The sequence below is a fragment of the Prinia subflava genome, chromosome 2, assembly GCF_021018805.1.
Source record: "Prinia subflava isolate CZ2003 ecotype Zambia chromosome 2, Cam_Psub_1.2, whole genome shotgun sequence".
Taxonomy (NCBI): domain Eukaryota; kingdom Metazoa; phylum Chordata; class Aves; order Passeriformes; family Cisticolidae; genus Prinia; species Prinia subflava.
The window spans coordinates 90,092,266-90,106,976 of NC_086248.1; the positions used below are offsets into that span (position 1 = coordinate 90,092,266).

Below are 14,711 nucleotides of genomic sequence, written 5' to 3' on the forward strand. Positions count from 1 at the left end.
GAAATCTGCCTTCTATTTCATTCAAAACTCAGGAGGGCATGGTCAGCTCTGTTATTTAAATTGCACAGGAATGGAGCAGGCTCTTGCACTTTCAGTGCTTAGCACTTCTAATTGTTAAAATATCCTGTTAGCACTATCAGAACCTCATGCATTTTATCAAACAGAACCAACCGGATGCTATGACCCTGTGCTCCAGGCAAGAACAACTTTATACCAAATCCAAATTTAAAGGAAACTGCTCACCTCCAGAGAACTTCCCACACAGCACAGAGTCTAGGGTGATCTCATCTTCTCCAAGTGCCTCAACAGTCACCTCTGGAAACTGCAGCAGACTGCTCGTTACCTGAGCCGTTAGGTCTCGCATTCTTCACTGTAAATAAAGAAAAAAAGGCAAAAAGACTCATGTCAGCCATAAATATCTTTGAGACTGACCCAAGCTTCATCAGTATGCAGTGACAAATCTCCCATACATCTTATGTAGCTCTTTCTTGCTTAAAAAAATGGCACTTGAGACAGTTTTTCATCTCACAGCAGAGCAAAAGGAGAATCTCGAGCTTTTCTGATGCCTACAAGATCACCAACAAAAGTGACACAGAGGGATGGATAAGATAAATAACAGAGAATAGACCAACACACGGAGTTCAAGCTTACTCATACAGGTGAGCAAGATGTGATCTCAGAAAAATCACATTTTAAAAAGCTTCTCAGTAAGAGGTATAAGTCTCTGCCCTTTCCCTTGATTTAATACTTTATTATTTGTTGTCAATTGTCTTCTAGTAGATGTCACAGATCAGCCATGTTCTCATTTACTTTTTATGCAAATTTCTGACATTAAGGAATACAAAGCTCTTGACCAAATTCATCCTCAGATTCTTCCAGTAAACATACTGCTAATACTTTTATGCAATACTGACTTTCGTAGCTCATCAATTAGAAGTATTTCTCCATACACTTAAGAGGTGAATGAAACACATCACTCCAAAATACTGGGTTTTTTCTCTGCTGAAATCCTTATATTTCTTATTCCAGTCCCTTCCTTCCTATTGCCTTTCTTTATCACATCTCTGCAGTATTAGAGAAAAAAAATTTTAGACCCCTCAGACAGTCTCATGCTTATACAGGTTCTCCACAAGAGTTCATACTTCAGTATGTGAAGACAGATTTTTTTTTCTTCTTGTGGAAAAATTGAAGAGCTGAACTGATTTACAGGATTAAACAAGTGGCTAAATATGAGATAATCCATATGCATGGAAATACAAATTACTTTAAGTATCTGTTTTGCAAATCATCTAGCTTATAGAAGAGGCCTCTGAAAGACAAGACAAATTCAATTGTCTTGTTCAAACAGTACTGCTTTCTTCATGACATCTCAAGATATTACAGGTCACTAGTGCTGGGTTGTGTGTCTGCTGCCAGCAGGACAATGATGAGCACGTGAAGCACAGGAGGGATAAGTCAGGGTCCTGCACTAAGCACAAGTCAACATTTTGACCAAAATGTTGCCGACGGCAAAGCCAGTGCTGCAGTCAGCCAGCCTGACCACTTTGCCAGCATTCACTACTAGCACAGATCAGGTTCCAAGTGGGACAACTTATTTGCAGTAGTTCTGCTGAGTTTCTCTTTTAAGACTTGCCATGAGTTTCAAGTGACAACTTCTGCACTGTATCCAGCAGCTCCAGAGTAAAAGGCCTCACAATCTGACCAGCATTCTTGCTCAGTTTAATTGCAATTTAGTGGATATATTTAAGGAGTAATGCATAACACCAAATACTAATTCAGACTCATCCAGTTGATGAATAGCATCTTTGAAACGTTTCAGTGCTTGTGTTCCTGTCACTGGGCACCACTGGAATGTTCCTGGCTCCATCTGCTTTACACCCTCACTTCAGGTATTTATGTGGACTGATAAGAAGCCCTGAACCTTCTCTTCTCCAGGCTGAACAGCCCCAGTTTCCCAGCCTTTTCTCAGAGAAGAGCTGCTCCAGTCTCCTCTAACCATCTCTGTGGCCCTCTGCTGCACTCTCTCCAGGACCTTCATCTCTCGAGAGCCTGGACCTGACACAGCCTTGCAGCTGAGGCCTCCCCAGTGCTGTACTGGAGGACAGATCACCTCCCTTCACCTGCTGGCAAAGGTTCTTCCTCACGCAGCCCAGGCAGGATACCATCAGCCTTCTCTGCTGCAGGGGCACAGTGATGGCTCACGGCCAGCTGGGTGTCCCAGGGCCTTTTCTGTCGAGCTGCTTTCCACACATAGGTGCCCGGGGCGGTTCCTCCCCGGTGCAGGACCTGGCACTTGCCCTTGTTAAACTACACAAGGTTCCTGTCAGCCCACTTCTCCAGCCTGACAAAGCACTGACTCTGACAACATATATGAAGGAATTTTTGAAAAGAGCACAGAATTCCAGAATTATTGCAGTGAGTAATTTGGGAGTTTTTTGTAAATAAGTATGGAGATGTCTTTGTGTTAAGTATATGATTATTAACACCATATACCACAATAACAGAAAGATAGTTTTAAGAAAAGAGTGAACTAACATCTTGCAGTAGGGCAGGTAAGAGCATGCAAGGAAACTTCTCAGCTGCATGCTCTCCATGAGTCACCCTGAGCGACCCTGCCTGGGACACTGCCTACCTGCTGTGCCAGAAGCACAAACCTTGTGTGGCCAAACTGGAAATCATATTTATACATCCTCTGCTGGAGAGATCGGAGTTTAAAAAATGAACTGCTCACCACCCCAAACTCCCCACCAGCTCAAAAAGAACTCTTCCCGGATGAAAAGTTCCTATGTTAAAACAGAGTACTCCTGCCCACAGTATTAAAAAAATGCGCTTGTCAGTCCACGAACACCAGTAAGAACCATCAAATAAGCAGAACTCCAAGACCTGAACCATTTTGTAGAAAATGAAAATACTAGAGCATCCGGCATGCCCAGATTTCCTCCAGTAAGGCAATGACCATTTTTGTTGTTGTTGCTGGTTTGTTTGTTTGTTTTTAGAAACCAGGCATGGAACAAGGTTGATAAACTTGATAAACTTTATAACAAATTATGAACAATATATAAGGATGTTTTCCTTGCATCATTTTGCTAAGTTAAACCAAGAATTGCTACGAAGTCAAAACAGAGGGGAATACTTAGATCTAGATTAAAGACACAAAACCTTTTCTTTAAGAGATACATCCAACAGCAACTGCTTTCTGCTCTCTTTGAAACAATAACTACAATCACATTCTTATTTCTGCCTGTTAGAAATCAGATTAGGGTAAAATGTCAGATGCTTACTCCATTTTCAGGAATAAACCAGAATTCAACCTCCCAGCTGTATCCTATAGCAATGCAGTCTGTGTGCAAGTTGCCAAAATGACCACTCTTCTTCATCCTAGGAAATTGTAACTTCCAAACACCATGAACTATTTCTAAAGACAGAAATGTCATAAATTTTTGGATTAAAAATCTTGGGAGTGGGAAGAGGGAAGAAGGGAAAAGAAAAAGAGAGAAAGGGAAATTGCATGTTCAAGCAGAATTATATATGGCCAAGTCAGAGTTCTGCGATTTCAGTTTTGACTGACGGTATTACATAAAAATCAGTTTACAAGGCCAACAATGTTATGGGCTCACTGATGAAAAAGCTAAAAATATGGTCAGTCACAGCTGAAGACAAGATTTCACAGGACATGTTGACTTCACTGACATCAAAAGAGAGACCTTGCTGCCATCTCTCATCTCCGTATTTGCTCCTTTGTTCTACTACCGTATTTTGGAAGAATTTCCAACATACCAAAATGGTATTCCACCCCACTGCTGGCCCTTCCCAGCACAAATTCCAGAATCACATCAAAGAGAAAGACCTGCCAGAATCACCTCTTCCAAACACCCTGCTCAAGCCATCACCTAGAGCAGGCTGCCCAAGGCTGTACTCAGATGGATCTGGAACATTTAATTCTCCAGCAGGCTTCTACAACCAAAAACCAGACAAGATCAGCTGCAGAAACACCTGCAACCCATGCAACAGGCTGACTCTCTCTTGCCAATTTAAGGATTCTATTCTCTCCGTCACGCCAGCAAACCAGCATCACACCAGGAAAGGCCAGTCACCACTGTTTCTCCAAAACTATATCCGACACCTTACTAGGCAGACGTAAAATTAATAGAAGCTTGAAAAAGCCAATCCCAGGGAAATGGATGCAGGAAGGAGAACGGAGGCAGCCCGCGAATGAGGAGCTGTCCTCCCCAGGATACAGAGCTGTGTGCCCACACGCATGGGACAGCTGCCAGCCAAGGCTGACACAACCAGCCGGACTGACGGGCCCGGCACAGGCACTGCACGGCCGCGCTCAGCCCCAGACCCGAACGGGGAGCAGCCACACCGACAGGCAAGTCCCTCAATGCCCCTCAATTTCCCCAGCCACTATCAAGAAGCAATCATCGGACCTGAAAGACTGACACCAAGCATTCTATTGGCAGAAGCTCCAGACCTGGACTCACAGTTTATTAAGGAAGACACCGAGTACTTTTGTTTTAACCAGCAGCAACTTTGCTTGGCGATGTTTTGCTTCGTGCAAAATCTCAGAGACCTCCACAAATCGCACTGGATTCCTCTAAAGCCGTGACCTCCCCACTGCCCCCATCCCTCGTCCCGCAATCGCCGCTCCATGCAGAGAGCGCGTTTCCCGCCTCCTCGTGGAATACAACCCCGAAGCCCGGCGGGGGAGGGGGAGACGGAATCAGAAAAAAGTAAAGAAAACCCCTCCAAAAACACGACCGAAGGGGCGAGAACAGAGGGCGTGCGCGGATGGCCGGGCAGGAGGGAAAGCTCCTGGCGGCAGCCGCCGCATCTCCCACGCCCCCCAGCCTGGCGGAGCCTCCTGGCTGCGGAGCCTCCATGTGCGCTGCCCAGGCCGCGCCGCCCGGCCTCCCCCGCCGCCGGGGGCCGGGGCACGTGTGGCGGACACGGCGCCGCAGCCCGGGGGTCACTTACATAAGGGACGGGCGGCCGGGCCCGCCCGAGGCCCCCGCGGCCCGCGCTGCGCCAGCGGCGGTGCCGGCCTATGCGGCTCGGGAGCGCCCGGTACCCGCTGGTACGGGGGGAAGGAAGAAAGGCAGGAACGAAGGCAGAGGGGCGGGCGGGGGTCGCCGCCGTCGCCGCCACCTCCGCCGCCTCCTCCTCCTGTCCGCGCCGCGCCCTCAGCCCGGCCCGGCCGAGCCCGCGCTCCCGGTACGTGCCGGGGGCATCTCCCTCCCGCAGCGGCGACAACGGCCCGGCCCGGCGCGGCCCGGCCCCGCGCGCCCGCGCACCCACCTCGCTCGCTCACCCGCCGCGCGGGGGGCGGGACGGGATGGGGGGGCGGCAGAGTTCTCGCGAGATCCGCAGCGAGCCTCAGCGGGAATTTTCAAATGCGCGGGATACGGCCCCGGGCGCTGACGGCGGCGGCCTCCGGACTACGCATCCCGGCGTGCCGCGCGGCTGCCGCTTCCGCTCCCGCCCCGGCAGCTGCTGTGTCTCGCGGGGCACGCCGGGAGCTGTAGTTCCTGGGCCGGCAGGACCGGCGCTCTGCAGAGCCGTTCCTGGCCACTGCCCCGTTCCTCATGTGGGCGGCTCTGCTCCTCTGCCCACCAAGGGGGAACTCCCGGCAGGGAGAAAGCTTGTCCTGCCTACCTGGGTCTGTCTTGTCGCAAGAGCCACTCACCCACTTCTCCCTCTTCCCCGCCCCCCGCTCCGTCTATCTGGATTTTACTGAATCACAGAACGGTTTGGGTTGGAAGGGACTTTAAAGATCATCGAGTTCCAACCCCCCTGCCACGGGTAGGGACACATTCCACTGGACCAGGTTGCTCAAAGTCCTTTTCAACCTGGCCTTGAACACTTCCAGGAATGGAGCATCCACAGCTTCTCTGGGCAACCTGTTTCAGGGCCTCATCACCCTCACAGTAAAAGTCTTCCTCCTACTAGCTAATCTAAACCTACACTCTTTTAGTTTGAATCCATTCGCTTTTCTCCTGTCACTATATGCTCTTGTAAAAAGTCTCTGTCCATCTTGTAGGCTCCCTTCAGGTACTAAGACCTGTTATTATGTCACCCATTTAGAAGGATATAAAGGGGTAGGGTATTTATCTGCAGTTTTCTTTTTATTTTTAATAAGAAAGTGCATGTAAAACCTCAACAAATTATTATAACATTATTGTTACACTGTTCATCACTGAAAGGAGAGAAAGTAATTATGAAGTTAAAAGTGCAAGTCTAATGCTACTCCTTTCAGCATATCTGTTGTAATGTGGTCAAAACATGCTTTGACTTTAAAAAAATATTTTCAGGTATTAATAAACAAATAGTCTAGTGGAAGGCATCCCTGCCCATGGCAGGGGGTTTGGAACTAGATGATCTTTAAAGTCTCTTCCAACCTAAGCCATTCTATGATTCTATGAAATTTGCAATGCTTCTAAGAAGTGGCAGTGTCATCAAAGGGGTGACAAAGACATTTAATTTCTCCCAGCAAACGTCTCTAAATTACAGCTATGCCTCTTAATGTTCAATCGCCATTCTTTATATTATTATGCAAATATTTTTTGTGACTTGGTGTCTGCTGTTTCCATTTTAGATTATTAATTTTTATCATACCAGAGCACAAATCATGGGGAAGGAACCCACCATGCCAAGAAAGAGGATTGCCCAGGCCAGCCCAGCCCCTGACCTTAGGGAGAGGCTGTGCACAGGTCATGGGGTGTTGGTGAGACAGTATTTGCCTGCAAAGAAGGAACGAAGGAAGCCTGGCCCTGGTCACCCCAGCTGATGGGTGATGGCAGAGCTGACTCTGTTATGCCTGAGTGGCTGTGCGTGAGACAGACAGATCTGGGGTGGACTACAGAAAGGCTTGGAAGTGAGGATAAGGAGCTCTCATCTGATGTGACAGAGACTAGGGAGCTAAGGGAAAATTGCAAAGATAGGCATGGCAGCACTGGAGGACCAGCTAGACCTACATCCTTTGCAAAGACATTTAAAGTGATTATATGCAGGATAGGGCTGCATTTATTAAGGGAAGGACAAGTGCTCCAGCAGTAAGCACAATTCAAAGTGGCAATGCCAATGGCATCCTGGTCTGTATCAGGAATGGTGTGGCCAGCAGGAGCGGGGAAGTCATTCTTCCCCTGTACTCGGCACTGGTGAAGCAGCACCTTGAGAATTGTGTCCAGTTCTGGCCCCTCAGTTTAGGAAGGATGTTGAGACAGAGGATTGTCCTCTGTTGTCCAGAGGAGGGCAACGAGGCTAGTGAGGGGCTTGGAACACAGATCCTGTGAGGAACGACTGAGGGAGCTGGGAGTGTTTAGCCTGGAGAAAAGGAGACCCAGAGCTGACCTTATCACTCTCTGTAACTCCCTGAAAGGTGGCTGTAGTCAGGTGGGGATTGGTTTCTTTCTCCAGGCAGAAAGTGACAGAATGAGAGGACACGGTCTTAAGCTGCACCAAGGGAAATTTAGGTTGGATATTAGGAAAAAGTTTTTTACAGAAAGGGTGATAAAGTACTGGAATGGTCTGCCCAGGGAGGTGGTGGAGTCACCATTCCTGGATGTGTTTAAAAAAGACTGGATGTGGCACTCAGTGTTGTGGCTTAGTTGAGGTGTTAGGGCTGGGTTGGACTTGGTGATCTTGAAGGTCTCTTCCAACCCAGTGATTCTGTGATTCTGCGTGGATGAGAGCCTTAGCTCCACGCATGGAGACTTCCAAGGGCTTCATGTCAGGAATTATTTATAGAACAATGCTTGCAAGGTTTGGGTGTGATCTGAATAAGGACAAGAGGAGAAGTCTGGACCAAAGCTATCCCCCCTGTCATAGACATATGTGAACATTGGCCTAAACAGCAGCTGAGGGGCCATGGGATGAAATGGGCTGGTTTAGCCAAGCTTGAGCTTCAATTGACAGCAAGGCTTATCTGAGCAGGCATCAGGGAGCTGAAAAAAGGTCCATGATTCATCTTGCCCAGTTTTAAGTGTCTACGGTACAGTCATCAATCAATTCAGCTGGACTCCCCTTTTAGGTGGGGAAACAGCTTTTTCCAGAGTGCCTGTCCTGGTTGGCTTTAGAGACCTCCTATAGGATTAGCTGTAATGGGAGCCTAGATGGCATTGTAGGTAGAGACATCTGTGCTGTACCCTTTTACTTTTGGTTAAGTTGATCTCTCTTTTAGAGATTCATCTGAATAGAGTACTGGATTTTTAAGTTGCTTGGCAGGCAAATTTATGTTTGTGGTAGGGATTATGTGGAGATAAGGCATAGAACAGAAAGAGGACAAGAACAGAATTTTATATCACACATGCTGGAGTCTGGAGAGCAAGATAAAGAGGTGTCTCCAACAGACACAGTGGTCGAGTGAGGGAAGGGAAGGGAAAGGAAAGGGGGGAGCTTCAAAAGACAGAGAGAATATCCTCTCTGGAAGAGAAGTGCAAGCTGACTTGTGGCAAGTGCCTGACAGGTGATGGGAGATGTAGGTGAGAGCTGGAGCTGCCTAAGAAGGTCATTTCAAGGCTCCCACAAAAACAGTGCTCAGTGAATGTGAGGGCAGGGGCCCCATGAGGGAGGAGGAGTTTCATGGGGAGCAGTCCAGCCTTTCACTGAGCTTACAAAGCAAAGAGAATGAAGGTGTGTGTTTGCACTGGGTTTGTGTGGCCAGGTTTTGGCAGTGGAGGAGCCTCAAGGGTGACTTATATGAGAAGCTGACAGAAGCTTCCCCTGTGTCTGATAAAGCAATGCCTGCAAGCTCCAAGACAGACCTGCTGTCCGCTGAGGCCAGGTTCATAGCAATGGTGGTAGCTCCTATGGGATAAAGATTTAAGAAAGTTAAAAAAAGGTGCAATTCCAGCCAGAGAGAGGATTTAGAATGAGTGAGGGGAACAGCTCTGCAGATACCAAGGTCAGTGCAGAAGGAGAGGGAGGAGATGCTTCTGTCACTTAAGCAGAGGTTCCCCTGCAGCCCGTGGTGAAGACCATGATGAAGCAACTGTCCTCCTGCAGTCCCCTGTGGTCCACGCCAGAGCAGGCTGTGACCCTGTGGGAAACCCACACTGGAGTAGGCTCCTGGTAGGACCTGCATGGACCTAATAGAGAGAAGAGGCCACACTGGAGCAGGTTTGCTGACAGGACTTGTGATCCCACAGGGAACCCATGCTGGAGCAGCCTGTTCCTGAAGGACTGCACTCCTTGGAAAGGGACCCACACTGGAGCAGTTCATGAGGAACTGCAGCCCATGGGAAGGATTCACATTGGAGAAACTTGTGGAGGACTGTCTCCTCTGGGAGGGAATCCACACTGGAGCTGGGGAACAGTGAAGTGTCCTTCCCTTGAGGAGGAAGGAGCAGCAGAGACAATGTGTGATTAACTGGCTGCAACCCCCATTCCCCATCCCTCGGTGCTACAGGAAGGGGAGAAGGTAGAGAAAATCAGGTGTGAAGTTGAACCCAGGAAGAAGGGGTTGGTGGGGACCAGGTGTTTTTATATTTAGCTTTTATTTCTCATTGGTTTCATTCTGATATAATTTTTAAGAAATTAAATTCCTTTTTGCTGAATTGAGTCTGTTTTGCCCTTGACAGTGACTGGTGAGTGATCTCTCCCTGTCCTTATCTCGACCCATGAGCTTTCATTATATTTTTCCTCCCCTGTCCAGCTGAGGAGGGGAAAGATAGAGCAGTTGGTGGTTTATAAACAGTAAGAGTATTAATAGATGCATTTATTGAAATTATAAAGAGCCAGAGAAGAGTGAGCAATTAACAAGGTAAAATGAACATGAGGCAATTAAGGAGATGAAAGTGGAACCAACAGCAAGAAAAGGAGCAGGATGACAAAACCAAAGAAGACAGCTCTGTGCCTGTGGCACCAGCAAAGACGGGGAGAGAGATAAGTGGATTTGAGATAGGGGATTGCAAAGTCAAAACACAGGAAGGAAGCAGTGAGATGTTGTGCAAATAGAGAAGGAACCAGGAAGGAAGATGCAGCAAAGAGGGAAGATGCTGCAGCTGAAAATGTATGCAAAGTGAATGCAAATGGCAAACATTCAGCTGAGCTGGAGAAATTAGGCTGCTCAGTGTACCAGATGTCATCAGGTTTCATGCAGTTAAGGTTGTTGAAAACCTGACGGACAAGCTATGTTAGAAAGCCAATGTTCTTAGCCAGCTAAGTTAATGATTGCCAAGTCTAATTGTAAAGGCTGCTTTGGGAACCAGTGGAGTCACAGCTGCTCAGCACAGCAGCCCTGAAATGGAGCTCCCCAGACTCAGGCACCAATTCAGCTGCTGTACAGCTGCACGTGCCTGGACACCAGGTCCTGATGCTCCCATGGGGTACCTGGCCCTAGCAATGCCCCTCCCCAGAGGATTGGGAAGCCTGGAACACAGTGCTGGGTGCAAGGAGGGGCTCCAGGGCTGTTGCCTTGCCCACTGAGTCAGACTGTCTGCTCTGGGAAAGCTGGGAGAGGACCCCAAAAGTAGTTCTTGAATTACAGGGACCCACTGGAGATGGGGTTCAGGCTCTCTGGTGGCATCCTGGGCAGCATAACCTTTCTTCCAGGTCAATGAGTCGATATCTAATTATGGGTGAGACCCACAAGCACTCTGCTGCTTTGTGCTGTCCCAGCACTGTGGTGCAGCTGTTGCTTTGGTGTATCCACTTTTGCCTTTGTGTGCATTTGAGTATCTGTGATTCTGCCTCAAAAAGTCAGAATGGAAGGTGTTGCATGCTTGATAATATTTTTTTCAAATCATTGTGAAGAGTGTGCAGCAGGATCCTCTACAAGCACTTCTTAGTCCTTGTGGTCTGGTATTTTCAGTAAGCTGTACCAAAAGTAAGCAAATACTGAGAGGAAGAAAGCCCTGTGTTAAAATGTTGGCATGTATCAGGGGTGTAAAGGTGAGACAAAGAAGAAGATGCTGCAGTGGTGTAATGATTATTTTCAAGCACAGGATTGTTTATAGAGACAGGATGCTCAGCAATGTGGTTATACTTATCCAAATTACAAGGGTACAAGTTTAAAAGCAAGGATTAAATACTGCCTTTCAGTAATTACATAGAAGGAATCTATTTTGAAAATGTATGTGGTGTCTTTAAGGACAAATATTAAAAAGACTCAGACACAAAAGATCGGTTTTTGGGCTTTTTTGAGAGGTTTCACTGTGAATTGTTTCAGCTGAGATTTAAGGCTTAAAAGTCTGACCTTAATTTAATTTTCTGGACTCAGAATGCCTGGTTATGAGATACTAGCAATTATTTCTATACATCTCTTACTCTTAAGTAATATTTAAGTATTCTCATCCTTTAATTCTACTATATATTTCATTGGGAATAAGTATTTGCTATTTTTTCCTTTTAAATTGTATTACATCGATTGTCGGCCTTTAATAATATCACACATTAAAAGAATTAATTAGAGCTTTTCAAGATCAAAATCAAAGTAATTAGAAACTTAATGAACCAAACATAATATAACAGGATCTCTTCTATTCTCCACTAGAGCAGCAATAATTTAATATGAGGAGAGGCACTCCAGAATTTCCCAGAGAAAGAGAAAATTAAGAGGTGGTTGGATTGAAACTGCAGTTGCGGGAGAGTCATGCAGTCCCAAAAAAATGGAGGGAGAGAAGTGTCTGCTTTTCAGCTTAAGCAGAAAAAAGGGGACCTTAGGAGACCTTGAAAACTGCATTCTTGAGCAGCATACTGAGTATTACCACATCTCCGTTTCTCCTGTAGACAGTGTTACAGCTTGGTTGTCAGAGCTATTCCCAGCTGCATTTTATGCATTACAGCATTACATATTACTAAGTTTGGGAATTCTTTTTTCTTATGTTTTCTTGTTGTCGTTGGGTTTCTTTGCATTGTGGCAATCTGAAACCTAGACATCTTTTTGTTGCAGCCTGGTAACATGGCTTTTCTTCCTGTAAATCAGATTGAGACAGGAAAGAGTTTTCTTGTTCTGGTCCTCTGTCATCCTTCCTCTGTGTGTGCAACTGGGGAAGTTCTGTGGCTAGTGGGTTTGGTGTGAGCTGTGGCACTGGGAAGACCTGGCCTTGCTCAAACACTTGGTTTGCGTACACGTGTTCCTAAACGAGCAGCGGAGAGAAGACAAACACTGCAAGGTCTGGCTTCAGGCAGGTGGGAACCTCTGAGTAATATCGGTAGCTTGATTAGTGCCATTCAGGCTTTTAATTCATCATTTATGGACTTTTATTAAAATCTGCACAAAGCAGTCAAAAGTAAGGAAATGAGGTATTTAAAATATTTTACATTGCCCACATAAGCCTTTTTTTTCCCCGCTGAAGTCAATGCATTTCTTCACCATAACCTTCATGTTAACCCAAAATTAATATGGTTCTGTCAATAGCAAGGCTGAGAAGGACTGCAGATGTATCTTCAAGGGAGATTATTTCTTCTAGAAACAAACTTTTTATTATGATAGGATTTATCTCATCTGACTTCAGCTGTATGAAAGACAAGATGGATTTAATTTATTGGCAGTAGTGCTGTAGGTGGGACAGGGTAAGGTAAAGGGCACTGTAGGGCTGTAAGCAAGGGAAATCTGACTTAGGGATCAGCACAGTTGTGCACCCATAGACTGTTTTTCCTCAACTGTGCTGATCCCTAAGTCAGATTTCCCTTGCTTACAGCCCTACAGTGCCCTTTACCTTACCCTACCAATAAATTAAAGCCATCTTGGCTCCCTTTTCAGCTGGAGGAAAGAGTACACGCTCCAGCAGACCTTGTTTGTCCCTTTGTAGGAGAGACACATGGATTGGTCAGGCCCTCTGGGGTGCCTGGTTCTCCCTCTAACATTGGGGGTAACCTAGACAAGTGGCAAGGAAAGGTTGCTTCGCTTTTAGATAGCTGCCTATGGCTGGCAGGAATCATTCTGTTCACCAAGAGTTGGGAAGCGGCTGTGGTTACACACCTTGTTTAGTGCATAGCCAATTAAATCCTCTTAAAGCAAGCTTCTCCCATATGTTGTGCTCATTAGACTGCTCTAAAACCTTCCAATTATCCATGCTGATAATGAAATGAAAGGCAAAATAACTCCCCAGACACAGGAGTCTCTATTCTGCAGTTCTTTACAGGGAAGTCCATGGCCTGCATTTGCTTATCCCTCCTTTTATGTTTATTTTTAGGTTTGTGCAGGTAAAGGTAGATGGCTGCTTCTATGTGTCTAAAATAACCAACATATCAAAGCAAACCAAGGGTAAGCAGAGCTGATGTGGACATGCCTTACACCAGTCAATTCAGAGCAGGAAGTTTCTTGCTTCTCAGTTGTTATCGTAGCTGACCACACAAGAAATCCCCAAGTTCCCCAGCAGTGCTTCACTTGCTCGCCCAATTTGATAACTGATATTCCCCCTCATGCAGTATGAAGGTCAGATAATGAGAGTTATCACCAGCCAAGAGAGAAGAACCTTCATGTTCTGGAGCAGCTGGGCTGCATGGCACATCTTGAGAAACATGGAGTTTAATGGCATAAACAAACAACACCCCTTTACACAGGAAAGGAGTAGAATTTCCAGCACAGCACATGTGCAATCTGGCTAAATTAATTGTACTATTTAAGCACTATGGTTTTTATGCCTATGATTTTATTGATAAATCCTGATGATCAGCAATCCAAAATCAAGCTTTTCCCACAAAATAAAAAAGATAATTTATTCATTGCTTTTCTGGCCTCTTCCAGCTCTGACAAGTTCCCATTACCCTTCATATTGAAATAAAGGAATAATGAACTTACACATTTGGAAAATAACAAATTAATCCTATAGAATAAGGACTTAAAATCTAACTTGGAAATACAGTTTTCCTGTGATTTCTGGTGCAGGGACATTTTGAACTCAGTTGATGCAGTGCAATAGCAACAGTGCACTGAACTGAAGAAGTGGGTTGCTATGCTGAGGTGCTGCAAACTCGCCTGCAGATGCTTTCTGAGATCTAAAATAAAAACACTCTGGTTCCACTTGCACCAAAACCACTCTGCTGACTATAGTTCATTGTCACTGTGCAAATACTCTGTGTGTGAGGTGGTTTATATCATGTTCAAGTTTGGAATGCCCTAATTCAACACAAACTGAGCTGGAGATCACCATGACATTATTGGTATTAGACATTTTCTTCGGTGATTAACCTCTACGTGTGTGACCTCAGGGCAAAGTACCTAGATGTTAACTAGAAAACTTGAATGCAATCAAATCCAAACTTATGCAGCAAAACCCTAAATGCTGGAAAATGCAACCTGTAAAAAGAGAATTCAGACTGAATTCTTTTTATAAGGAATATGGTCGTATATGTTGAAATGACCGTCAAGGACAGCTTTTGGCAAAGCACACAGCAGCCAGCAGTTCCTTTATAAGCCAAGAAAGCAAATTATAGAAATTGCTCATGGAGCAGGAACAACTGTGCAGGAGAGCTCAGGCTATCTGTGTTTCTTCAAACCATCTGCAACAGACTGGCTCTTGAAAATATTTGAGAGAGAGAGAGTCATTTCCCAGTGCAGGTAAGGTTCAATGTCAATGTGCCCAGCTGTGCAAGAAGCGCTGCTGAGTGTGGGTGGCTAATACATTTGCCAGCACAGCAACTTCAATGTGTAATTTATTGTTGTGTAGGCTGTCTGGATAGCTCAGTCCCCCAGCCTTTTATTTTGCCAGATGCTGATCACGCCCTGAGAAGTGCTAAGACATCTCATTTGTCAGTGTGTGCTTGGT

At 46.0% G+C, this 14,711-nt stretch overlaps 1 protein-coding gene across 3 annotated transcripts in view; it reads right to left on the bottom strand.

The window, feature by feature from the left end:
- The window catches only part of LOC134547244 (protein ELYS-like), a 39,624-nt gene extending 34,178 nt beyond the window's left edge, over positions 1 to 5,446 (bottom strand). Inside the window, exons 1-2 of one of the 3 annotated variants that reach the window (XM_063390977.1) lie at positions 5,299 to 5,446; positions 244 to 370 (exon numbers count right to left, since the gene is read on the bottom strand). In XM_063390977.1, coding sequence (XP_063247047.1) covers positions 244 to 364 — 121 coding nt within the window. In that variant the 5' untranslated portion in view covers positions 365 to 370; positions 5,299 to 5,446. The other 2 variants (XM_063390978.1, XM_063390979.1) reach the window with 2 other exon arrangements.
- Between the last annotated feature and the right edge of the window lie 9,265 nt (positions 5,447 to 14,711).